The 26937-nt window shown below is 30.8% G+C and overlaps 2 protein-coding genes across 3 annotated transcripts; both read right to left on the reverse strand.

The window, feature by feature from the left end:
* Positions 1 to 5066: 5066 nt before the first annotated feature.
* On the reverse strand, positions 5067 to 15335 carry LOC129291784 (cytochrome b561 and DOMON domain-containing protein At3g07570). 2 transcript variants are annotated; one of them, XM_054929311.1, is made up of 6 exons: positions 15117 to 15335; positions 13963 to 14377; positions 11338 to 11510; positions 9559 to 9979; positions 6477 to 6778; positions 5067 to 5423 (listed from the first exon to the last, which is right to left on the reverse strand). In XM_054929311.1, the coding sequence occupies exons 1-6, from the start codon at positions 15309 to 15311 to the stop codon at positions 5175 to 5177; spliced, it is 1755 nt and encodes a 584-aa protein (XP_054785286.1). In that variant the 5' UTR covers positions 15312 to 15335; the 3' UTR covers positions 5067 to 5174. The 2 variants fall into 2 exon arrangements, with proteins under 2 accessions (XP_054785286.1, XP_054785287.1); XM_054929312.1 differs by having other exon boundaries at positions 14962 to 15257.
* A 1493-nt stretch (positions 15336 to 16828) lies between these two features.
* Positions 16829 to 24170, reverse strand: LOC129291118 (ribonuclease 2-like). The gene is made up of 8 exons (XM_054928293.1): positions 23803 to 24170; positions 23342 to 23370; positions 23188 to 23261; positions 22143 to 22356; positions 21875 to 21966; positions 20544 to 20705; positions 19914 to 20013; positions 16829 to 17216 (listed from the first exon to the last, which is right to left on the reverse strand). The coding sequence occupies exons 1-8, from the start codon at positions 24012 to 24014 to the stop codon at positions 17170 to 17172; spliced, it is 930 nt and encodes a 309-aa protein (XP_054784268.1). The 5' UTR covers positions 24015 to 24170; the 3' UTR covers positions 16829 to 17169.
* Positions 24171 to 26937: the final 2767 nt, after the last annotated feature.

Below are 26937 nucleotides of genomic sequence, written 5' to 3' on the forward strand. Positions count from 1 at the left end.
CCTCTATAATGCCAATTATAGAATTAGTAATCCTGAAAACACATATTTTGAGGTTAATTTATTATAAAGTTTTCTTATCAAAAGGCTCTATGAGGTGCTAAGAAGTAAATAAAAATTAATGGTATGATTCAACAGGCTTTGTTAATGATATGTACAAAAATTCAGATTTTGAATATCCCAGCAGTCTTAGTTACTCGGAAGAGGTACTAAAACTTTAAAAGTTTGTCGAGCAAAAGTTGTTATTTAGACTGATAGTGCTGTTATTTCTAGCTTACCCCTATCATTATAACAAGCTATATATATCTAAAATTTTGTAGATTCGTTTCCACAACTAAGTTAAACATTATTATTCTGCAAACTATATGTGGTTGAATTTGATTCCCTTGAATTTTTGGATTCATCACTGGAACATTATGACAACACTACTTTTCAATTAAACTGTGATGCTTGCAAGCCAAGAAAACTTTGATTATAAGTATAGTAACTTTCCAAAATCTAAGCTCTACTTCCTGTAGGTTCACAGTCTTGAGTCCATTTAGTGTAGGCATTCTTATTTGGTTATTATCAAATCTTCAAAACGAAATTGAGATGCTAAAGAATCAATTTGGTGGTTCAGCAAGGAGAAATCAAATAATGAATACCTTCAGATAGATCACAGAGATTTGGCAGAAGTCATTCTAGCAACATGGGAGAGTTATGTCGCATTTGCATGCCCATTTTGAAATTAAAGATGACTCAATGAGAAGCAAGAGAGGATTAGACTGGTAACAGAGATCCTTAACATGAGATATTGGAAGTATTGATATGGCCTTTCAACCAAAAAAGAGAGAACCAAATCATGCCTGGGAAAGGAAAAGAAGAGAAGAAGACAACAAAAATCTTGAAATTTCTTTTCTTATTCAACTAGTTAAGCAGCTACAATGTCAACTATGTAGTCAATGATATCATAATATTGTGCATTATAGGTGAATGATGAAAACAACAATGCTATAGTGAATCAGATTATAGGCGGCAGTGTCTTGAAACTGAACATTAATTCATGAGTTTATCAGCTGTTTATAGGCAAAGCTTTTGTCTCAAATAAGAGAATTGAGAAAATGAGAAGAGAAAATGAGAAGACTTTGGTGAGCATATCATCAACTTAATCGAAGGATGGAACATAATCCACCTACAGTTATCTGTTGATGATTTCTCTTGAAAATAGTTATTAGAGTTATCACATCATATGCTTGAGGTGGTTGTTGGATGAACACAAAGTTCTTTGTGCAGTGCAAGAGTCTATAATACTTCTTAAGTTGTACTCCCTCTAGTCCTTTTTATAAGGCTAACAGAGAGAGAGAGAAAGATTTTTTGGTTCTATTCATGAGTCATGTATTAATTTTTTATCACAAGTTTTTTCTTTTACTTGCTCATTAAATGTTGATAAGAGAAAATACGTTACTGAGGTATATATATTTAATAGGAGCAAAGTTAGAAACTTTTTAAATTTTTAGACAAAGTTAATAAATTTTAAGGTTTTCTTTATTTTGTTAAAGTATGTTGTAAGTGATATATAAATAGAACTGGAGAGAATATCAACTTAGCTACAATATTCAGCTTTCTTAGTTCTTTTTTGAAGGCCACATCTTTGAATTACCTTAAAAGAGGTAGTAGCCATCAATTATCATTAAGATTACTGCCCCAATCAGCATCAGCAAATACTTTTGGCATGAGATGAGACGCTTTATGAATAAAGATAATATAATTAAGTGTGTCATTGAGATACTTCAGCAACCATTTAACAGACCTCCAGTGAGTGCTCAAGGGCTCCTGCATAAAATGGCTCAGCTTGTTAACTACATAAGCTACGTTTGGGAGAATGTTATATATGTATATAATGAAGAGCTCCAAGCATGCTCCTATAGAGTTTAACATCATGAAGTGGTACTTCTTCATACTTAGATAGGTGAAGGTTTGTGACCATGAGAGGTGGCCATGATTTACCAGCCAACATTGAAGCTTTCTGCAACAGTTCATAAATATATCTTCTGAGACAGCAAGATTCCACCCTCGACATGACAAAGTGCAAATCCTGAAAAGAAGTTCAAGTTGCTGCTGAGATCTTTTAAACAGAAGGAATCTGTCATTTGAGAGATAGGATCTATGAATGCCGTAATGTTCTGACTAAATCATCAACATAAAGAAGTTACATGACCAAGTCATTAGCTCATTTATTGAATAACCAACAGGACTCAGCTTTAGAGGGTTCAGATTTTAAAGAGCACTAGTATCCATGGAGTTTCTCAAACTAAGACTAGGGTGTTTATTTGAGACCATAAGGAGGCTAGTCAAATTTGCAAACTAGAGGAGAGGTTGGGATTGTGGATTGTTGCTCAAAGCTACCGGGTCAGGTCATGTAGACTTCTTCTGAGATATTTGCATTGTCAGGGAATGCATTGTAAAAGTCAACTTCATGCAAGAGGCCAATTATTGATATCAAGGGAAAGTGATATTTTGAGAGTTGAATGCTTCATTACTGTCTGCACTAATCTGTTATATGCAGCCTTTAGCGATAAAATGAGCCTTAAAACTTGACCATTGAACCATCAGCTTTTCCACTCTGAAGATTCATTTATATCCAATAGACTTTTGTCCCTGTTTGTAAAGGTAGTGGATAAGTAAGGTGCTGCATAGTTCCTTGAATGGGTACAGAGGTATCCAAAACCAAAAGGCAAGTAATGGAATCTTTGTTGGTGGGGACATTTGTGTTAACCTATTTACGCATCTAAAGAAATTAATTAGGAGTTAAATTCACTTATATCTAATGAAGTTCCTGATGAATAAAATCTATACATTTGCGGCTCATATTTCTTTCCCAATTGCTTCTATTCCATGCACTGCTTCTGTTCATTACTTCTTTCTGCTATAAGTTGTTATTCAATTGGTTGATAAAAACTACATATTTTGATTATGATCTCAGTTATTTCAAGTTGTTTCCAAGTTCATATTTATGTATGTATATAGTTAAATGTATGTATATATGCAGTTCAAGTTATTTAATTGGTTGATAACTAACATTTGCTTCTTGCCAATAAGATTATTAACAAACTATAAATATCTGAAGTTTTGTAGATTCCTTTCTATAACTTGGTTGAATTAATCAGGCTGAAAAAAGGTGGGAAACTAGGTTGAGTTAACATTATAATGCAAAATATTGTTGATTTTGATCCCTTGATTATTTTGGATTCACAACAAGAACATGAAAACTAAACCACTTTACAATCAACCTTCATACTTGTTTATCAAGTAAAGCTTGATTAAAGTGCAAGAACTTCCTAAACCTAAACTTCCCTTCTTGTAGATTTACATTCTTTGAGTTTCATTTATTATATGCATACTTGGTTAGTTATTATTAAATCTTCTAAAAGATTGAAATGCTAAAGAATCAGTGTTAGCGAGGAGCTATCAGATAAGGAATAACTCAGGACAGATTGCGAAGTTAGATTTTTCCAAAAGTCATTCAAGATACAGCTTTAACAAGTGTGCACCATGTACACAAGTGTATAACATGAAGCCCGAGATTCTATGCAGAGCAGATCTACAAATTTAATTTATTTTTATAGAATTTAGATGCTACAAAAAGACAAACCAATGAAAAAGGATCCTTCTTTTAGGTTGTTAAATGTTGAAACTCTTTCACTGTCTAAATGGAGTTACCGCAAAGAAAATGCTTGCATATGCAAAGTTATAAGGCAAGTTAATATATGTGTTCAGCTTGAGAAGCAATGTCATACTTAAATCTGATATTGGTGATTAAAATAAAATTTGGACGAGAAGCACTCTTCTTACAAAATTAAACTGTACAATGTTTGATTTCCTGTGCATTGCATGGAGCCTATAGGGATAAACTGTACTTATTCATGACTTGTAAATTATACGACTTGTTAGTTTCAATCTGGCTAGCAGAACACTTGAAAAAGCTGTAGTGGCCTAAACGAGGGAAGAAGAAGCATAACTAAAGGAAATTTGTAAATGTTACACATAAATGTCTAGAAGGGTAAAGCCACTAACATGAAATTGAAGGCACCATGCCTTGTAAGCAGAGAAGAATTTTGCCTAACACTATGAGAAATGGGGACATAAATGTAATTGAATAGGAAAGTCAAGTTCTTTTGGGTGAATCAAAAACAAGAATTGTCCAAATGTACTAGAATCTTGTCAGTTACATTGTCAATTTGGGATGTTCTATCAGTTGAGAGTTAGTAGTCAGAGGATTCAAAGAAAGTAAACAAAAAAACAACATTTGTGATGTAGTTTGATGGAGAGTGAGAGGTTAGTATAGTAATGTTGGGAAGTGCTTGAGAAGGAGGTTAAAAGAGCAGAAACAGAGAAAGAAAAGCAAGAATTAGCTAAAAGAAACAATGAATGGCATGACATAAACTCCCCAAAACCAGGCTGCTAGATATTCATTAGGCATTTAAATTTCAAAAAAGATCATTCATCTTCACATTTCAAAGGGTGATTACACCATATTGAAAGGTATGACAGCACAGCAAAAATTGTTTTGATTGGTAATAATTGGTCTCGTACCTCACAAAGGTATGAAACTTGAATGCCGTGGTTGATGTGATGACCTCATGGATAGATAATTTATAAAGATTTCTCTGAGTATTTTTTAGTAGTAAGGTATGTCCTACATTATGACTTTTCACATCATGAGCCTCACAAATAAAGTAAGATTCATACATTCAAAGGACTTTTCCATTTAACAAGCTAATCTCTCTTTGAACCCATGCTCATAGGATCATAACTCTAAATAATCCTTAAAATTCAACTTTTGAACTTTTTAATTATGAAAAAACAACATATGAAGGAACACAATACTATCATCTAAAACCAACCCAATCATATAATGTGTGTGCGTGAGAGAGAGGGGGCGAGAGAGAGATAGAGATTATTTAATTTATATATATATATATATATATATATATCATACAAATCTTCCTTAAATGTTTTAATAAAGAGGGGAGGGGTAATCTGAACTAATTTCAATAAAGAATAAATTTGAATTTCCAGTTTTCTTATGGTAAACTAATATAACCACAATAAGAATGGAAAATTTTTCCCAAGGGATTCCAAATGAAAATCAATAAATAAAACAAGAACTACAACTATTAAACTCCACAAGTATTGTTTTAATCATCATCATCATCTTCATCATCACTCCACTTTCTCATCTCAAAAATGAAAGCAATGAAAAATAAAATGGCAAGAACAATGCCATAACCAATCTTCCAAGCACTTCCTTCATGACCTAAATGGATCCCATAGAAAATGTTAGCTATTGCAAGAATGATCAAGATCCTTCCTGTGTTGTGATGGTACAAGTTCCAATATTTTCTTGCTTTTGATTCCTTTTTTGGCCTTGCCAGAATAGCCATCATCTGCATCAAATAGTGATAACTCATCAAATTAAATTAGGGTTTTGTTTGATTCCTTTTATTAATTAAATGAATGTTATATATTTTCAATCATCATTAGATTTGATTATTGAATTTCCCCTTGAAATTCATCACTTAGAGATTGAAATTAGATTATATTTATCAACTTTTCACAGTTTAGGAAATAGATTCCTCAGTTTATCAATTAATAAGACAGTTTAGATTGGATTTATATAACCAATTTTCAAGTACTTTAATTTAAATATTTTTAACTTACTTTCTTAATTTCATAAGTAAAAGAGAGGTTTGAATCTTCGTTCTATTTTATTTAAAGAAAAAGAAATTTTAAAAAAACCTAGATCTCAGAACTATCCAAATTCTAACAAAAAAAATAGTCCAAATAAATTCAGGATTATCTTCTTCTTCTTCTTTTGAAATGACTCATTTTGCCAATTCCAAACTGTCCATTTAATTTGAACAATTTATAGTCGTTCTTTCATGGAAAAAGTAAAAAAAAAATCTAAACAAAAATGAACAATTTAGATTAACTGTCAGTTTTTTTTTTTTTTATAATTATAATGGTGATCATTACCTTTCTACCACAACATGAGGGAATCCAAATTTATTAACTACAGATTTGGATTTTTTATAGTGAAAATAGCCTATTATGAGCTAAATCAATTAAAACATTAACTAAATTGATCAATAAATCCTACCTCCTTTCTTGTTTTTAAATCAAATCCAAATTTGGCTCCTAAAGCCAACAATTAAACTTGATGAAAATTTGTCTATAAGAAAATTTATGCAAATTTATACATATATATAAATAACAATGTAATATTGAACTAATCGTTCAAGGATGCCAAAACATGAAATAACAATGTAGAAAAAATTATAAAATATATAATTATTAATTACTTGTTTTAATTATTAATATTTAAAACAATTTTCCTCCTTTTAGCTGTACACCAGTAATAACTAAAAGTATATTGACAGGAATTTTTTTTTTTTGGGTAAATATTGAGAAGAAATTGAAGAGAAGTGTGAATTAAACACCTGAAGGCAAGCCAAGACAAGAATAATGATTCCAAGGGCCTTGTGGATCTGAACATTAGCATGAAGCCGATCATTCAAGATAAGCCCAGAAATGACCCCAATGAAGCCAAGAAGGAAGCCCAATGATTGAACTGAGACATGAAAGTAAAACCAGAGAGGATCCCATTGCTTGAAGTGTCGAGCAATTATGGCTCCCATTATGATCAGTATTCCCCAACCCAGTATGTTCAACAATCCATGTGTTCTTTTTAGGCTCACAATTGAGTTCACTGATGATGATGATGATGCACTTGAACTTGATCCTGTTCAGGTTCAGAAAATCACAATAACATATCTTGAGTCAATCTTGCTTCAATTCAATCTATAATCGATATCCATACAAAATAAAATTTTCTTGCTTGTTGCAATATTATTTATAAATCATAAGTCACTTCTACTATGTTTTGAGTTAGGAAGCTATAAGAATTGAGTTGTTTGAAATCAAAAAATTATAGAAACTGAATTATTTTGATTCAAGGTTCAAAAAATAAATGGATAATTGAAAAAAAAATTCAAAAGCTGGAAGTTATATTATTTTCTTTATTAAACTTTGTGCATGAAAAAAATGTTTAGTTGGAAATAATCAACTAGAGTTATATTTTTACGTTGAATTGTACATTTTTCCCCCTAATTTTCTTTTCCCGTATATTCATATGTCTGTGTGTACATTTTAAATTTGATAATTATTTTCTAAAACTAATATTCAATATCGACGTAAATATATAATTTATAGCAAGTGCTTGTTATTTTCATGCTTTATAGTTTATAAATTTGTAGGCATATAATTTGTAAATTTATAGTCAGTGCAAAATATTTGAAAGGAAACCAGCAAAAGGTAATAGTTTTTCAACTATTAGCTTAAAAATGATTTCAATTAAAGATAAAAATCTAAACTATTTAATTCAATCAAATCTACATGATCGATCTAAGAGAGATGTGCATATTTTGCACATTCCCTACATTATTATATTCCTCAAACTTCAAGATATTTTCATAAAACTGAAAAAGAATCCCATAATTAGATTAGGCGGTCAAATTATTGAAGCTAAAACATAAATAAATTTCAACTGGGGAACAATATGCTGGTAGAATTTTTTAGGGTTGGTGAAAGGTCAATTCAGATCAAACTTTTAACTCAATATGAAGAAGCAACAAATTAACATGATATTCAAGAATGTTCACTCAACAACCTCTAATCTGACTTATAAAGTGGGTCTTGAATTTGATCATGACAGGAAAAAAAAAACCAACTAATTAAAGCTTAATATATAATATATGGGATAATGAAACTTTTAGTACCTTAATTTAATTTTTCTCAATTATCAATTTGATACTTCAAGTTTAATTTTTGTTGATTTAATTCTTTAAGTTTTGTTTAGTTATTGATTTGAGTCTCATTATTTAAATAAGAAGTAACACTGTTAAAATTAGTTGATGTAGATAATGGGATCTTGATAGCATCTATGTAGATTAATAAAAAAAAATGAAATTATTTAGGTTGAGAAAAAACAGACTCAAAATTTAAAAAAATAAAAGAACAAAATACAGCATAAGGAACAAGATTAAAAAAAAATTAAACTGATATTAGAGCTAATTAATTCTCATTTAACTAATATACATGCCAAATCATGAAAATACTTTCATATTAGATTAATCTGAGAGTAAAGTTATTTTTTTAAGACTTAAAAGATTAACATAATAACTTAAAAAAATATAAGAGATAAAATTAATAAAAATTAAATTTTAGAGACTAAATTAATAATTGAAGAAAACTTGAGGGACTACATATTTTATTATCCCTATACAATGGCATGATTCCACATGTAATAGAACCACAAACTTTCCATTACTTTTTTCTTTTGAAAAATAATTAATTAATGGAACAAGTCACCCACTTCTTGTTCGTCAATTTTATATAATTTAACATTTTTAGCAACAAATATGGCATAATAATCTTGCTTGCATCCATTTCCTCCTAATTATGCCCTACACGGTGACGTGCGGATGACATTAACTTTTTTGACACTAATTATGACATTATTAAAGCTTAAGTTCAGCGTTTATATCAATAAACATAACACTCCTTAGCTCTATATTTAAAACTTCCCTGTTCATGATAAATAAGATGGGTTGTTATAAATTTTATATTAAAAAATTAATCATGTCGGTTGTTTATTTTGTTCCATTTTTTATTTTTTAAAAATATTTTATAAATTAATTTTAAAAATTATTTTTAAAACAAAACAAAAAATTGTTTGATTATGTTAATTTAAAAAAATTTAAAATTAAATATCCGCTAATATTAGTGGCCATCAATGGTTAATAAATATAGTGGTTTTAAAAATAAGAAAATAAAAGCATTTTGTGAACATTTTTAAAAACATATAAAAATTTAATTAGCTAGTTCTTATACGTTTTCACTCATTTATGATTTAGTTGCTAAAAAATACATATCTTTAAAAGATTAGGAACAAACAAGTAACTTCAACATTATATATAAGAGTTGAAGTGCATTTTTTTTATTATATTTTTTTTTTGAAGAGCACTGAGTATTTTATACTAATAAGTAAAGCATTTTTTTTTAAACTATTTTTCAGAAAATCAAAAATTCACCTCTATTGGTGATTCATTAACTTAGCCATTTTCTACTAACGTAGTATATTCTTTAATGCTATTTTTTTTTTATGTTTTTTTTTGTGAGTATTGGGCACCTTGAAGTTTTCTTCCTTTAAAGAGTGTTATACATCCTGTAATAATAATTGAAACATTTTTTTTAAATTATTTTTTATAATAACAAATATTTTTTATTGACAAATCACTAATAAAAGGAGTTTTCTCTCCTGAAAAATAGTCTAGAGGTAAAAATAACCCTTATTTTGACTACCTAGACCTCTTGATTAATGTAGGTTTTTTTTATAGGGTTTGAAGAAAAGAAAACAGCAAGCATTGAGTATGTATAGGAAAAGGACGAAGTGGATCCCACACACATATATTTCTACCTTATGCATTACTCTCTCTCTCAAGGAACGCTCCAAAAGCTAACCTGTTGCAGAAGCGTAGTTGAAGGTAATGGAGGCTTTGTCTTGGTGCTGAGCTAGGGCAAAACTTGGCACCGAAGGAAACACCCCAGTCGGTCCGACAGCAAAAATGAGCCGGGACAACGGCTGAGCGGTCTGCAACTGAAAGGCCAAGAAGAGACGAGAGGACTGAGAAGTGATTAGGGTTGAGTTGGCCACAAACTGCAAGTTTCCTGAATCAGGAACAACTTGAGATGGTGTGGTGCCACCAAGATAGTACTGCTTCAATCCACCAGTAGCAGTAATGGATGATGATGATGGGACCCAACCAACAATGGCGCTTGAGCCCACCATGGCTCCATTGGGAGAGAAACCCATGGCTATGTAACTGTTCTTGTCTGGTGCTGACACAATGAAGCTCCATATGTTCGATGAACTCTGAGAATACTGCATAACATTCATGTTTGTGTTTGATTAATGTTAATGTTGATTGATTAGCTAGCAATGATTTTGATTTTGAAGATTACTGATGTGATGTAGATCATGTGATGCATTGCACAAAGCCTGAACAAAATTAAATGAAATGTACTATTCATGGAATTCGTTTGTGTGTGTGTGTGTGTGATGAACACCAATTTAGATTGTTTAGGTTTAATATTAATTTTTTTTAAAAAAAGGAAACATATCAATGAAAACTACTAAAGAAAATTCATATCAATTAAAGGTTAGTTGTTAATTTAGAATTAGTTATTGTTAAAACTCGAATATTCACTTGTTGATAAAAGACTACTTTACTGGTTCTATTTATAAATTACTTTCAACATATTTCACCAGTTTCAAAAAAAACTTTAAAATTTATCAACTTTGTATTAAAATTTAATAAATTCTTAACTTTATCCTTATTAAATATACATACTTTAATAATATATTTTTTTACTCTAACATTCAATGAAAGATAAAATAGGAAATTTGTGATAAAAATTTAATAAAATAACTTATAAATAGAACTAAAAAAATTATTCTTTCTCTGCCTTATAAATAGGACCATTGGGAGTAACTTAAACTAACAAATATATATTCTGGTTTTAATAACAAATATCCTTGATTGATATAAATTTTCCCTAATAGTCCTTGATTGATATTTTCCCTTGAAAAAAATTATTTTGATAGATGTAGAGGAAAAAATAAAGATACTTTATTTTTAATTGGCACTTTGTTTAAAAATGAATTTATCATTTGAAAATTTTCAATTAAAAACTCACTTTTCATGCATGACACATAAATAATGTGATTTGTGTGTAACAGGGGAAAAGCAAAGGTGTAACGACAAATTAAATTGTTGCTACATGAGCTGGTGGTCACGGGTTTAAAAAAAAATTATACAAATAGCTTTTTGCACAAAAAAGGCTAAGCTCCCTTAATAATCAATATAATAATAACCTAAAGTGGGTCCCACTTTTTTCCTAAAATTTCATGTACTCTCTGATTTTTATTTATAAATTATTTTTAACATATTTTATCTGAAAAAATATTAAAAGTCATTATAATTTTTGTTTATAAATTTAATAGTTTTTTAATTTTATTTCTATTAAGTATATATATTTTAATAATATCATTTCTCCCACTAATATTTAATATTGAAAAATTTTATGATAAATTTTTTTTTTTGCTTTATAAATAAGAGCGAAGGAGTAGTATACAAAAAGCTTCCTATGCCAGATTGTGTACTTTTAATAAATACATATAACAATATGAAAGGTATATAGCAGTGAAATAAGTTGAAGAGAATACAAAAATGAGCTTACTCTGAGAATGAAATCTTGAGCATTCCAAACAGGAAAGCAATTGAGATTAGATGTGTCAAATGTGAAAACTGCATTTGAATTCATCAGCTTATTCCCACATGAGTCACTTTGTGGCGTTGATGATGATGATGATGAGCTTCCATTTGCTTGTGATTGTGAATTTCCAATGCTGCCTAAACAATTGCAAGTAATTAATTGTGCATATATATATATATATATGACTTAATTATTAGCCTTAATATATCTATATATTCCTTAATTGATCAATATTAATAATAACAATTAGTGTGTGAATCTGCTTTAGTTTTAGAGAGAAAGCAAGAAAAGTAATTGCAGCAGCAGACACATGCACAAACCAAAATGTGCATTTTAAAGAACAACTACAAATTAATTAAAATATTTTTTTTTTATGTTTGGATGAATATAAGAAAATATAGAAAAAAATTGACTAATTTCACAGTAGCAATAAGATCATAACATGTTTCTTTTCCCTTTTTTGGGTCAATTTTATTTTTTTAAAAATGTTTTCTCTTCAAAAAAATTTCACTCTTGTTGAGAAAACTTTGGGGGGTGGGATACTCATATCCAATTTTTTTCCTTCTTATTTTCTTTTGCCATCAGAATGATGAAGAAACTATTTTCTCTCGTATTTTTTTTCTTATTTTTTCTTTCATATATTTTTTCTCCTAGGGTTAGGATTCAAAAGCCTTGCCCTATATATATAGTAATTAATTATAAACACTCCGATAGGAATATTTCTGCAATTTTTTTATAGTAATGAATGGTTGCAAACTTAATTAATTATAATGTAAAAGAGGGAAATAATTAAACTAGTTTCTATCTCACATTTTTCTCTTTTCTTTACATGCGTGCTTTAACAAATGAGATTCAAGCGATCATAGCAACAATTTTTTTTTTAATTAAATTGAGAGGAGCACGATATTGTCCAACTTTTAGCCTACACACACATATGTACACACCTTGGAAGGTGGACCTAAAAGCAAAAAGTTTCATGAACCAAATAATTTCATCTTTTTTTGTACAAAAAAAAAATTTCATCTTTTTCATGGTCCTACATTGGCTCCCTTGTTTTATGGTCGCTGGATATTTTACGTGAAATCTAAGAAATAAACAAGACTAATATTGTTTGATGCATTTTTTTTTTACGCTAGCTTACCTATCACAAGAAAAATAAAAAGATTATCATTAAAATTAATAATTATAACCAGCAAGTATATAAAATCAACATAGCTATCTTGTAAATGACCTTATGCGTGTTCAATCCAACACGTTATCCCATTTAATGCCAAAACAAAATTGACATCTTATGAAAAAAAAAAAAGCAAATTGTATATATATTCTCAAACTTCTTTTGAAGAAAGAAGAAGACTTTAGATAGTTTACGTCATGAGTGACTAATCTAAAATGATTATATATTTTATATTTTTTAGAAGTCAATCTAAGTTAATTTAAAAATATAAGTTATATAAATTGTGCAATATATATATTTATTTATTTTCTTCATGCATGATAAAATACTTTACCGACTCCATAGGGATGCCGCCCAACCTCTAAATTTGTGTAGGTGAATGAATCAAAATGTGAATGTGTCACAATTCAACCACAACTACAACCATAATGATCTACAATGATGTGTACTTTGACCCCCAACCACTAATATTTTGTCCACACATTGATAAAATATAATTATGCAAAGTAAGAAACAAAGTATGAAATTTCCTATTAATTCCTTATTTCATTGCTCATCACCAATCGTTATTTATTTATTTATTTCTTCTCCTATTTGCTGTTAATGCTAAAAACTCATTGTTATATTGGATTTTCATTCCTTACATGTAAACATTTCATAGCTTATGAATAATACAATTTTTTTATAATTTTTTTTAGAATTTATTATAAATTTTCATATTTTATATTGAGACTTTTTGAATTATTGAATGTCAACTTGAAAAGACACCTCAACTGTAGAAGATTTCTTACCCGATGCAAAATTTTCAAACAATCATTAAATATATAATTTAATAATTTTTGCTTTATTCTTCATATAAAAATAATTCAAAATTTGAATGAAATATAGAAATATTATGGGGAGAGAGAAATAACCACAATTCAATAATAAAATCATTAATTTAAAAAATTTCCATACAGACATAATATATGAATCAATTACAAAAGTTAACCTGAGATTCTAATTCACCATCATAGATTCTAATTTTCATATTTTATATTGATATTGATTCTTAAAAATAAATTTACTTTTTGAACTATTAAATGTCAACTTGAAAAGATATCTCAAATGTAGAAGATTTCTTACTTGATGCAAATTTTTCAAAAGATTATTAAATATATAATTCAATAATTTTTATTTTATTTTTCATATATAAATAATTCAAAATTTGAATGAAAGATAGAAATATTATGGTGGGAGAGAAAAAATCACAATTCAATAATAAACTCATTAATTTTAAAAATTGCTATGTAGACATAATATATGAATCAATTGTAAAAGTTAACCTTGGATTCTAATTCACTATCATAGATTGTTAATTTGATTATGTAACTTTTGAACATAAAAATGAGTCTTTTTCGGTAACACACACCAACCTGATGTGTAGTCAATTCTGATAGAGACCTTATCAAGGTGCTTCACAAGTTGATAACCTGGGGCTGAAGGAAACAACCCGGTGGGTCCGGTGGCGAACAAAAGCCACGACGGCAGCGCCGACGAAGTGGTGGTGGCCAACTGAAACACCATGTACACACGACCTGACTCCATTGTTATGAAGCTTGAGTTTACTATCACTTGCAAGTTTCCTTTATCTGGTACCACCTTGTCTGGTGTTAGGCCACCCAGATAGTACTGCTTTATTCCTCCACTGCTTCCCCTCGCCGCCACCCACCCCACCATCGCGCTCGAGCCGGCCATCCCGCCGGTGGCCGAGAAGCCCATTGCTATGTAGGAGTTTGTGTCTGGGGTTGAGAGGATGAAGCTCCATAAGTTTGAAGATGTCTGAACATACTGTACAACGACAGATGAATCTGTTGTTAATTTGTTTGTTATATACAGAAATAGAATATTGAAATTAAAAATAGACTTCTAAGCTGAGTTTTTTGCCCTTTTCATAATTAAAAATAGCAATTTTGATGCTGAAAAATGATTTTAATACAATTTTCATAAAAAAATATGAATTGTATATTGATAATAAATTACTAATTATGAAAAATAACAAAAACATTGCATAAAAATAAAAATAAAATATATTTATTTATCAAACTAGAAATGACATTTTTACTATTTTTTTCAATGAACGTTGCAATTTTGATGCTGAAAAATGATTTTAATACCATAATCTTTAAAAAATAATATAAATTATTGATAATAAATTAATAATTATAAAGAAATAATCAACATTGCATAAAAACAAAATATCTTTATTTATCAAATTAGAAATGATAATACTACTAATTTTTTCCAAGTATCTCTCTAAGAGTACAAGGTTTTCAAGTTCTGGTTTCACTAATATTACTGCAAAAGTTGAAATCCCTCATGTGAAAGCTAGAGAAGATCTAGAGAAAGAGGAAATAACTCTTCTGTGTCTATACCTCTTTCTTCTTCTTCTTCTTCTTCTTCACATGAGAGACAAACTCAAATCCATATCAGTAACTTACAAATTTACAATGCAACTCAGAACCAAATAGCTGTTAGAAGAGAGATGAAAGAGAAGAAGAAGATCAGAAAAAGAAGAAGAAGAACTTACTCTGAGAATGAAACCTTGAGAATCCCACACAGAGAGACAACGGAGGTTGGAAGTATCAAAAGGGATAGGAACTAGGAGGTTGAGATTCCAAGTGCATGAGTCTGTTTGTGAACTTACATAACAATGGAGTGTGAAGAAGAAGATAAGGAATATTTGCAGAGATAATAATGTCTTCAGTTCATGATCTCTCTCCATTAGTGTCTGTGTTTGGGAATGAGATAACAGGTTTCAGATTTAATTTGGATACGGTTATTAGGAAGCCAAACTGGTCTTATTGGTGATGTCAAAAAAAAAAAAAAAAGATAAAAGGGGAAGCAAATAGGGAATGATTGCCATTTTTTAACTAACCATGGTGTGGGGGCTTTTTCCAATTATGACCTATTTAGACCAACAAATATATTAATATAATTGTTTTAGAATATTTAAATTTCACAAATCAATCTTTATCATATTTTTTTAATGAATATTGTGTTTGTTGTTAATTATGGAGTAGTTATCTATTATTAAATATTGTAAATTATCATGACTATCACTTTTTTGGGAACAAATATCACTTTATTTAAACTCATATAATAATAATATGCAGAGAATGTGCTTGTAATGAAGAGGTTTTTGATAGCAATAGAATGTAATGATAGTCTTAAAATCTATCCATTCACTTTCAATTATTTGACCTAAGGTTGGACTTCAGAGTTCATAGATTGAAATTGAATGATTGATAATGGGCCAGTATTAATTTATACCTCATCCCTTGATTCTTTGAATTAATTTCATCACATATTTTCTTAAAACTTAATCTTTGATCCATGATTAACATTGTCATAAACATTAACAGGAAGTCAATAATTCTTTTATATAATTATCAGATATTTAATATTGTTAGGTTTAGATTAGATTCAAGCATTGTTAAATCTAATTGATATAATTCTCTCAACATAAGGAATTCAATAATTTTGATATATCTTATGTCAATAGTTAGCTATCCCAATAATAATACCACTTTTCTTGTTTGAAAGAAATTCCAAATTTAAAACTAGTGTTGACATATTTGTAAACACGTGTTGGTGTGAGTCTTTTTTTCTCATGAGAAAAAGCTAGGGTAGGAGTAATCTTTTTATTTTAAAATAATTTTGATCCTACATATTCACATTTAGGCGGTATATATTACCATATCAGGTTCCTTCACTGATCATAATAGATCAGCAATTAAATTATCAAACTTTTACTTAACAACTTAATCTTAAATTTAAGCAAACATGATTTATGAAACTAATTAATAATTAAACTCATTCAATCCAAAATACTTCAATTTTTACAAAAAGGGTACAACATATAACAAAAATCTAATGACAAGAAACATAACATAAAATAATCATGAATCCTTACGAATTATATAACATGTTACACCGTAATCAGTTGATCTTCATCTATATCCGTGATAGGCTACATAAAATAAAATTACATTGCATTGCAACTATTACATATGCAGCAAATGAAATTCATGTAACAATAAGGTAAAATCATGCCTAAAGGCTTGAACTTGACAAAAATTACATTAGACTATCTAAAATAATTATAACAACCCCCAAAGATCAAAGGTTACAGTTAATTTTTAGAGGCTTAATATAAAGTTTTAATAAAGTCACCATCAAGATTTAGGGAAATCAGAAATCCAAGTAATTAATGATAATTTCCCTAAAATTTTGTAGCAGTTTCGTAAAACAAGATAATAACTTTTGATCATTGAGGGCAATTAGTAATTAATTACAACTTGATGATTTTTAACATAATTTTTGTCAAGTGCTAAATGTAATTTTCTTCAAAGAATAATCCCAAATAATCATGCATGAATCCCATTTCAACGCAGGATTCACATGGAGCACAACACAGTACTCAAGGCCATGCCCATACCTACTCTTCAATTCACAAGTCAAGTTTAGCTTGCATATGCTTTATTCTTGTCCCTCCAAATTATAACACATAGGACAGCATCTCACCAACTGATGAGTTAATGTTTTAAGTTACAGACAGAATCAATCATCCCAGCAGAACCCTACAGAGCTTCATTATCAGGAAACCAACCTTGATGTCCACCCCTCTCTACAGACACAGATGATAATAATGATATAAATTTGCAGTGAAGAAATATTCCAATACAATGCAACTAGACAATGATGGGTTATATTCACATAAAAAGGAATCTATCCATTATCTCATCAAAACCTTATCCAAAACCCCACGAAGTTCCATGACATTGATTAAGTGGAAAATTAATCATTGGCAGTTAAATTTATACAACCATAAATAGTAGCAGAGTACCACCTAAGCTGTAAATTAAATCCTCCATACTCGGACATTCAAGAGAGAGATATGAAAGATGAGAAGTTACAAACGTAAATGCTAGACGTTTTTTGGCTTAATGAAGATGTAAATGAAAAACAATGCTTCTGCTTCTGTAACTCTCATGTGTCTGTTTCAGTCCGTTTCACATCCTCTTACTAATTTTTAACCACAAGATTAACATTTGGACAGTTTAGATTTGATCTCATAAAAAATATTTCATTTCATTTTATTTTTACTGTATTTTTTAACTGTTGATATTAATTTTTAGCAGTTTGAATTTTATTATTTATCTTTTTTATAAGTTTTAAAAAAATCAAATCTGAATTATCCAAATCTTGACCTAATGATTAGAAAAAGAAAAGGAGGGAAGAGGACGGGAAAGGAATAGGAGTATCCTATTCCCGGATTGCCTGAACTCCAACACAAGTCAACGTGGCACCATTTTTAACAGGATAAAGCACCTTTGCAACCTCTACAATACATCATACTAATTCTTTGATTTGATCTACTCCCACAATCTGATTCCAAGCATTTCATGGACCAACTGTAGTAAAAAATTTTGATAGTTTAATGATATGCATTTAGTCACTCATCTGAACCTTCAATTAGAGGTAGCGATATGCATTTCCCATGGCAAGTTGATACAGCTACACCTATGAGGTCTCGTCCCTTAATCAATGCAAGTACCAAATTAATCTTAAATAAATAATATGAGATGATTGGTAAAAACAATGTCTACATTATGAAATATATACGCAGTGCTTTCTCCACCTTCCATGGCAATCGCTTATTATATTTGAGTGCAAGTGACGGCCTGTTAATATCGTGACTAGCAGTAGCACCATAAACATTAACTATCCATGATATATTATACTACTTCGTTGCACAAAATGAATTTAATGTTCAACAAAGTGATGATATGATGATTCACTTGCTCCCAAATTCTAATATGCAAATCAGAGTATCAAACAAAAAAGCAAAACAGTTTTGTAAAATGTGGATTTGGGCAAAAAATTAAGTATGAGTAGGGCATAATATATACATATTAGTTTTTTAAACTTCAGTGGCTATAACCTTTCAAGTATGTTATGGGTCATAGAAGAATACACATGAGGGAAAAAAAAACGGGGTGCATTTTCATAGAAATCTATACATAGTTCATGTCTGACTCTGAAACCACGGCATATAGTGCTGGTAATGAACAAAAAAACAAATGAAGTTCTAAAAAGATGAGATCCATCAAAAAATTAGTTGAGACTGAAACTTTATAAACATAAAAGATTTTTTAAAACTTCTATCCACTGGAGGGCTCCATCAGTTACACCAAGAAGAAAAACCAGCATGAACGCAGCTAATGCTATATTAACCAGCACAGGTAGACGAAAAATAGTCTCTCCTGCAATCTCATTTGATTCAAAAGAAATGATATGAAAAGACAAGGAAAAAAAAATGGTTTGGACAATGAAAATGAAAAGCATGATTTCTTTTTAATATAGAAACACGCAAATTCAAGAGAGCTGATACGGTCTAAAATTATGGATCGAATCTGTCACAGTAAATACAAAACCATTTTATATGAACTGAATTGATGCAAATACTATATCAGACCGATGAATAAACACTTGATCATTTGTGTCGAACATATTGGATACAACGACACACTAGACATGAAGTACAGAAGGTTAATCTAAGTTTGATCAATGAGAACTAGACTGACAGAAACACAGATTTGTAGTTATGTGCGATATAATTCTGGCAATACAATCGTACCATCCAAAACATTACAATCTGAATGTACATTACTTCTTCAGCTTATTATTAACAAGATATCAAGCATGCTTTACCATCTTGCAAACAGACAAATAAAAGATCCTCGCTACAATCGGTAATTTGGCCAAGGGTCAATGGTTCAAATTAGGGTTAAACCTGGAAGGATAGACATAAATGAATTATTTATGTTTTTTAATTTATAGTTCGTTTGGATTAGGAAAAGGTTATTTTCAATTGAGTTTTCTGAATTAAGATTATTCAACAAAAACTATCTATCAAATCTACATTTAGAAGGTTTATACTTACTTAAAGACAATGATAAGCACATTCTTTTCAGACCAAACATTAGATATACCATAATGCCCAATGGAAGGAAGGAATATCTGGGCTCTTCACAAAGTGGGGAGGATTGAATCCCCCTCACTGGCTTATGTAATATGAGAGTCTTGCTTAGAGTAGTCTCTATTCTGTAGGCCCTTAGCGGCTTCAGATCCACAGTCAACCAGGTTCCCATAAACTGGCCATTTTCAGGAGGACTTTTTTTTAAAAAAAAAAAAAATATTATATATGTTTAACTCGGACAGACTAGAGACCATTGCTATTTGATATGAAATCAACCCAGCCATACATACAGTTAAGCTCCTTGCAACTAGTGATATAAAATGGATACAGTAATAGACTTACCAGATGACACATGCTCTGGCAGGCTGACATATTTGGGACACAATGATTTTGAAGTAACCATGTCAATTTTATTGTCAGATGCAACTACACAATCTCGTGGCTGTAACAAGATAAACGAGACTCTCAAATAATAGAAATGACCAAAATAGCGTAATACTAGGACAATGAACAATCACAGAATCAAGAATAAAGATCTACATCAGTACCAAGCAACCTTGTGCAGTTTTCAGAGTAATTCTAAAAGCTTTGAAGCACATACCAGAAGAATGAGGCCACAAAGTTTAATTTTATGAAAACAAAACGAAAATGAAAAGCCTGCCCTGCTTGTAAGAAAACAGTTTTAAACAGCTAAATATTAATAATATAAGCCTCACTTTTTATCAGAGCTTCCAGACTTCCTCACTGCAGTTAATCATGGATCTTAAACATTATTTCATTTTTCATTGAGACAAGGTCAATAACAACACTATTAGCTAAATACACTAGACACCACAGATTGAACATACAGGACAGGCTCTACAACACCATGTCAACTAATTTCGAATCGTCTAACTCCCAACAATAAATAAGACAATTGCTAAACAACTTCATGTCTCTATATGCCAAATTATTACAGAGCAAAGTTGCAACCTTGAAGTCTTTATAGAAGCATAGACGGATTTCCTGCAGTGCACCATGTGAGCAAACTACTTGAGGAGATGTATGGAAGGCATTCTCAATGGCAGAGGTAATGCCTCCAAGGGGATATTTTTCTCTATTAGAAGGAACAAATCCAGCTTCATTTAGAACTCTCTGAGAAAAGAAAACGGAAAAGAATGATGGTCAGACTAACTCATGAATACACACACAAGCTGCAAGCCTTCACATTTTTATAACTACAGGTTTGAAAATACAATTAAGAGTGGATCCAAAAGCAAACAAGCTCCAAAGTAAAGCATGGACAAGGTTAGTTCAAAATACAAGAACATGTACAGATTTAGCCAGGAAATTATATAAATTTAATTCCTCTTGAAATCATTTCTGAACATGAACACCTAGTTTCCATTCTCATCACTTCTTACATCTCACTTTCCGAATGATATGTCTCTGAATGACCTTATTGAACATTATTAAGTAAAAATCAAACAGTTTGTTACAACATATATTTCTAGGCTGGGTGGGCGTGTACAAGTGTGTGACTACTGACAACTCGTCATTCTGTAATGAGAATAAGAAGTGTGTAGATGAAGAAGCTAGGCTGAATCTAAATACTGGGAACGTATTAGCATCTTCTATAGCCAGTGAGTTATCTTTTTCTATAATTCCCTTGTAAAGGCAATTGTGACATACTGGGAGTACATATTCTGTGCTTGCTGTTTTCAATTCCATAAGAAATCTATATCTCTGCTCTATTGACATGTGAGATAGGAGGAATATTTCAGTAAACTTCTTGAGCACTGGTCTGGTGCCCATCGAAATATATATGATCCTCAAAGCAATCCATCTTACAAAACTAAATTCGAAAATGACTACATGATCCATTGTCCGCCAAAACCAAGAAATGAAAACGGATCCTCATAGTACTTGCAACAGAAGAATGTAGAACATGGATCAATAGAAGTTTGGTTGCCAAACACACCGTTACAAATGAGTAAATACACACCATTTGAGATAAAAACCAAACGTTTTACTCTCCCTGAATTATCTATAGAAGATTGAATAACAGTTGGTCGCAAATAAAGATTTCCAGTTCCTTAAAACCAAACTCTCAAATGATCCAAACATCTATGAACTTTCCTTCATATCCAACCACTCATGGTTAACAGAAATTGGCAGCAAATAAATATAACTTCTACACACCAAGCAAAATAAAGAAACAGCCCCTTCCAAAAGCACCACCTTGCCAAAATAGGGTAAGCTTATTGCCTGCTGAAACAAGAAAGAAACTCAGAGATAAATCAACTCTGTTTCTATGAACTTACAGTCACATTATATTTGAAATAGACATTCAGTGTTGTCAAGAAATAATTGTATTCATCTCGAAACACAGGAAATGAGCATGTGCCATGCTTCTCTGCAAGTAGAATAAAAAAAAAATCAGAATACTACAATGTTAACAAAAACATCCAACATATACATCACAGAAGGTTCTGCGACTTATTCAACTCAATTATTGCAGTTCAAGCATAACCTATACTGAAATCATAACTAGTTAAATCATGTAAGAGCAAAAATTATAAAGATCATTACCCCACTGCCAATGTGTGCAAACGTGATAGCCCCAGAAACAAAAAGATGAAAAATCATTAGTTTCATAGTAATCTAGATGATAAATTAAAACTAAGCAATTTCCAATGAGTACCTCATGAGCCCAAAATGTCCCTTTCGTACCATGACACGTTGATGGTGAACCACAACTTAATGATGGCCAATATTTATCTAAAGCATTAGTCAATGTTGATATCTACAACGTCAATGGAGCAATAACACTTAGATGAGGTGAAAATGAAAAAGTTGATGCTTAAAAGTGAACAGTTCAAGTTCCAAACGTATAATAGCTACGGTAACTCAAGCATCATTTGAAATAAGAGAACCAAAAATAAAAAAAATCTCCGTTCTCCACGTATAACTATCCCGTAAAAACAACAAATAGACATGTTGGTAGAATTACAGGTTCATTGAATTTATCAGTCGCTAATTTTTTTATAATAATTAGGGTTAAGGTACAATTTTACTCTTAAACCTTTTCTCAAGGGGCAATTTACCCCTATAAAGGCAATTTTACCTCCGGACTATTTTTTTTTTTTTTTAGTAGCAAAAAAACCCCTCTACAAGGTGCCTAACGCTCCTCGAAAAAATAGTTCAAGGGTAAGGTTGCTCCACTTATCAGTACAGGGGTAAAAGTGCTCATCGAGAAAAAAAGTTTAAGGATAAAAATGCTCCTTAACTCTAAAAATTTATTAATACAGATTAACTGATGTGGTCAAAAGTGAGGAACAAATTATATGAGCAAATGAGTTACAAAGTAAGGTTATGGGAAAACTGCATGACAGAGGCAGCTGTAAGATATGAAAGGCATAAGTTTCAAGATCCCAAGATTGACGCTAATTCTCCATAATTTCATTAACCTCGGGACACCATCCATGTCAAAACCCTCGTCACTTCTTTAATGTGTTTGCCCAAGAATGTATAATCCCATAAACCCCAACATCTGTGGGTAGCCAACTAGCGTTACACCTTGAACACCACTAAACAACAAAATAATTGCTAAAGTACTGCAATTCTGCAGTGGTACCTCTTTTGGATCAAAATAAGATCGGGAGCAACAGGATGGCCAAGTTCCATCATTGTAATCGGGCCAGAGTCCATCTATCATACAAGTAGTTAAGATGAGTTAACTAATATATTTCGCACAGACGACAGCAATAAGTTTGCAGCCTCATACTCACGAATGGTAAATTCTGTTGGAGCATTTGAGCTGAAAAAATAGAGGGGGAAAGGGCAAAAAATGCAACCCTGTCAGTGTGGTTAAAGTTAGACGCAAGGAAGCAAGGACAAGGAAAAAGAAATCCACAAGATTGAAAAGTAGTGATCAGCCGACCTGCAAACTGGCTAACTTAATCTATATATACCTTCACTTGGGTTAAACACATTTACCCAACAAGATGGATGACAAACTTGGTTAAACCAACAATGAAAGCCTCCCAAAAACAAATATGCTAGTAAAGAATTCCCAGTGTTTAATTTATGATAAAACAATATCCATGATCTCCAAATCCAACAAGCCCCAATATTCAGGTTCAGGCCTCTCGCAATAGCTCATTAGCCAGTATAACATGTAAGAACCATATACAGAATTTTTCAAGGGGAAAGAGTGACAAAATTGAAAAAGGTTTTAATTTTACTTTACCCTCTGCAACAAGCATTGAAGGAGCAACAATGGCGGGTGCGCCGGCAATAGGTGCCAGGCCATTGCAGCGCCAAGGCAAAGTAATCAAACTCTCGTTGACCTTCTTGGATGCTTCCGTTCACCTGCTCAATCGCACATATTGAATCCACAATGGCTGCGAGCAATAGCCATGGAAGAATAACAACGCGGGTTTGAGCAGAGAACGAAGCCATTGGTTGTGAGAGAGGCTTCAAAATCTGAAGGTCGTTGCAGCCGTCGCTATAAATAATACAGTTAGGCACGGTGCGTGTTCGTCTATGAAAGATCAAGCTAGACGGATCTTTTGGTATGGGTCACACCATTGAATAACAAATTAATAATTGGACCAGATCTCGCGCTTCCGAGCACATTCCTGATTAATGGAATCACAGAATCCATCTCCTACAGCGAAAATAAAAGTTGAACCGTAACTCTGGAAAATAAAAAATAACTGTGAACAACAAAAAGAATAGCATCAATATAAACATATGGGATTGATTAAATGATAAACTATATTTAGGAGAGTATAAGATTAAATTCTTTCTTATGCAGTATTTTCTTCAACAAAGATTAAACTCTTTTTCAACAAGGAAAATTACGTAAGTTCTCATGGAGAAGATTTATTTATAAATAAGTCTCACAAAATTTAAAAAATACAGTCAACTCTCTTGTGATTTAAGTGTCATTTAAAATTAGAGTGCAAAAATAGTATTACCCTTACTTGTAATGCATGATTAGAGTTTAATTATTGAATATGTCAAGTTATAGTTATAAAAAATTAAAGTGATGGTTGTAATTAAATTACTAATGAGATAGATGTAAACAATTATAGTATTAAACTTTGTTAGTAACGTATGATTAATTTAACTATTAAATATATCAAGTTACAATTGTAAAATATTAAAGTGATGATTATAAATTATTGATGAAGTAGTTATAAATAATTAGTGTTAAACTTTGTTGGTAACACATAATTAGTTTAACTAATAGATATGTGAAATTATATACAGTTGTAAAATGTTGAAGTAATAGTTGTAAATTACTAATGAGGTAGTTGTATATAATTAGTATTAAACTTGTAACACATTATCAATGTAACTATTGAATATATGAAGTAACAATTATAAAATGTTGATGCAATAGTTATAAATTAATGATAAAGTAGTTATAAATTACTTAATTGATGTAATGTCTTTTTAATAAGGGCATTATTGTCTTTGCACCTCAATTTTAAATTATGCTCAAGTCTCAAGGGACATGGCTATGGTTTTTAAATTTTATGAGCTTATTTATAAATAAGTCTACTTCACCGGACCTATAAAAACATCATCTTCTTGGATAATAAGAGGATTTGAACTTGAAACTTGTAGATAGACAAGTATAACTTCCACTAAGCCAACAAGTCACCTTATTTCATGTAACCCAAAATTTACATAAACAAACTCAAAAACAATTACTAACTTTAATATTATTATTATTTTCAGGGTCATTACAGTTTGAGAGAGAGACACAAAGAGAGAGAGAGAGAGAGAGAGTATATGATGTCAAATAACCATTGGTATACCTTTGATATGTCGTTGATTTTGGTGAGCAAAGATTAACAGACAATGATGAAGATTTAATAAAGTAATTGTCATGAGTCTTATATTAAGGATTCTTACAAGTGAAGTGAGATTTATAAATATAAAGACATCTCTTATCTAGTAGGCTAGTCTTTTATATTGAGTTATCCTTTTGAGAGAGAGTATATGATGTCAAATAACCATTAGTATACCTTCGATATGTTGTTGATTTTGGTGAGCAAAGATTAGCAGGTAATGATGAAGATTTAATAAAGTACTTGTCATGAGTCCTATATTAAGGATTCTTACAAGTGGAGTGAAATTTATAAATATAAAGACATCTCTTATCTAGTAGGCTAGTCTTTTATAATGAGTTCTCCTTTTGAACTTGTGCTCAAATGACAGTATTTATTGTCTTCATCCTCAACTCCAACATAAACTTTATTAGGCTTCACGATCTTAGCATACGTTGTCACGAACAACAAAATATTCCAATCCATGTGATCCTCTGTCCATTCACCAAGTTTAATGAATATTAGGTTTTCATGAGGTGGAGACTAAAATATGTAGTTCACAAAAAATGACCATATAATGTGGAATAGATAATATAGCTACAAGAATTTATATCAAACATGAATGACCAGTTAAGTGTAAAATTTATTTAAGTTCTATCTTTCTTGGGCCTTTATAAATTGATTTAGCCTTCAAGCTGTGTTTCATGACAAATGACATGTAGTTCCACAGCTACTCCATTAAGATTGGTCCTAGCTATTATAAGTTATACTAACATGTATCCCAATAAAAGTAAATGCATATATATAGTGTTCTTGTGGCAAAACCTAGGCTTGTAAAACAAATAGTGTTCTTGTGGCAATTGCATGAGATGAAGTAACAAATACTCCTATTTAGAGCTCAAAAATTCTTACCTATGGATTAATAAGATATGCATTAATGGTAGGTGTCGGAGCTTGAATGACTTGACTGATATTGTCCTTTCACTTATTGTTTCATTTCTTCTAATGAAAGATGCTATGTGAACAAGCATGTTGTCCAAAACATGGGAAAGAGCACTTTCTCTTGGAGGATCATTATCTAAAATCAAGTTTTCTCTCATAGGCCCTATGGATACTTGACAAGGGTCCAAGTTAGCATAACAGACCCATAATCACTGATTATGAGGGATTTACCTGATTTAAATTAATTCCTTGTGGTTATTTTAATTAATTATTGTTTTGTTTTACTATTAGTAATTGTTGGTAGCTGAATAAGAGGACTTTCACTTCATTAGTAGGGCACCAACATGCTAGTAAGTTATTTCCTAATTTTAGGCTAATTATCTGCATTATTTGATTTATTTAATTGTAATTTCCGGTTATAAATATCCTGGCTGGTATGACAATGGGATATCACAAATTAATAAACCTTGTCTTTCCCTTGGAGATTCTCCTATTTGGTTATTAAGTTCAGTAAAGTGAGATTCTTGCTCTATTTAATTTAATAGGTTCCTCATTTTCTTTCATATTTGTCTTGAGCCCCTACCAAATTGGTATCTGAG

This window comes from Prosopis cineraria, unplaced genomic scaffold, assembly GCF_029017545.1.
Source record: "Prosopis cineraria cultivar Desert tree isolate PC_DT_omini unplaced genomic scaffold, ASM2901754v1 PC13, whole genome shotgun sequence".
NCBI lineage: Eukaryota > Viridiplantae > Streptophyta > Magnoliopsida > Fabales > Fabaceae > Prosopis > Prosopis cineraria.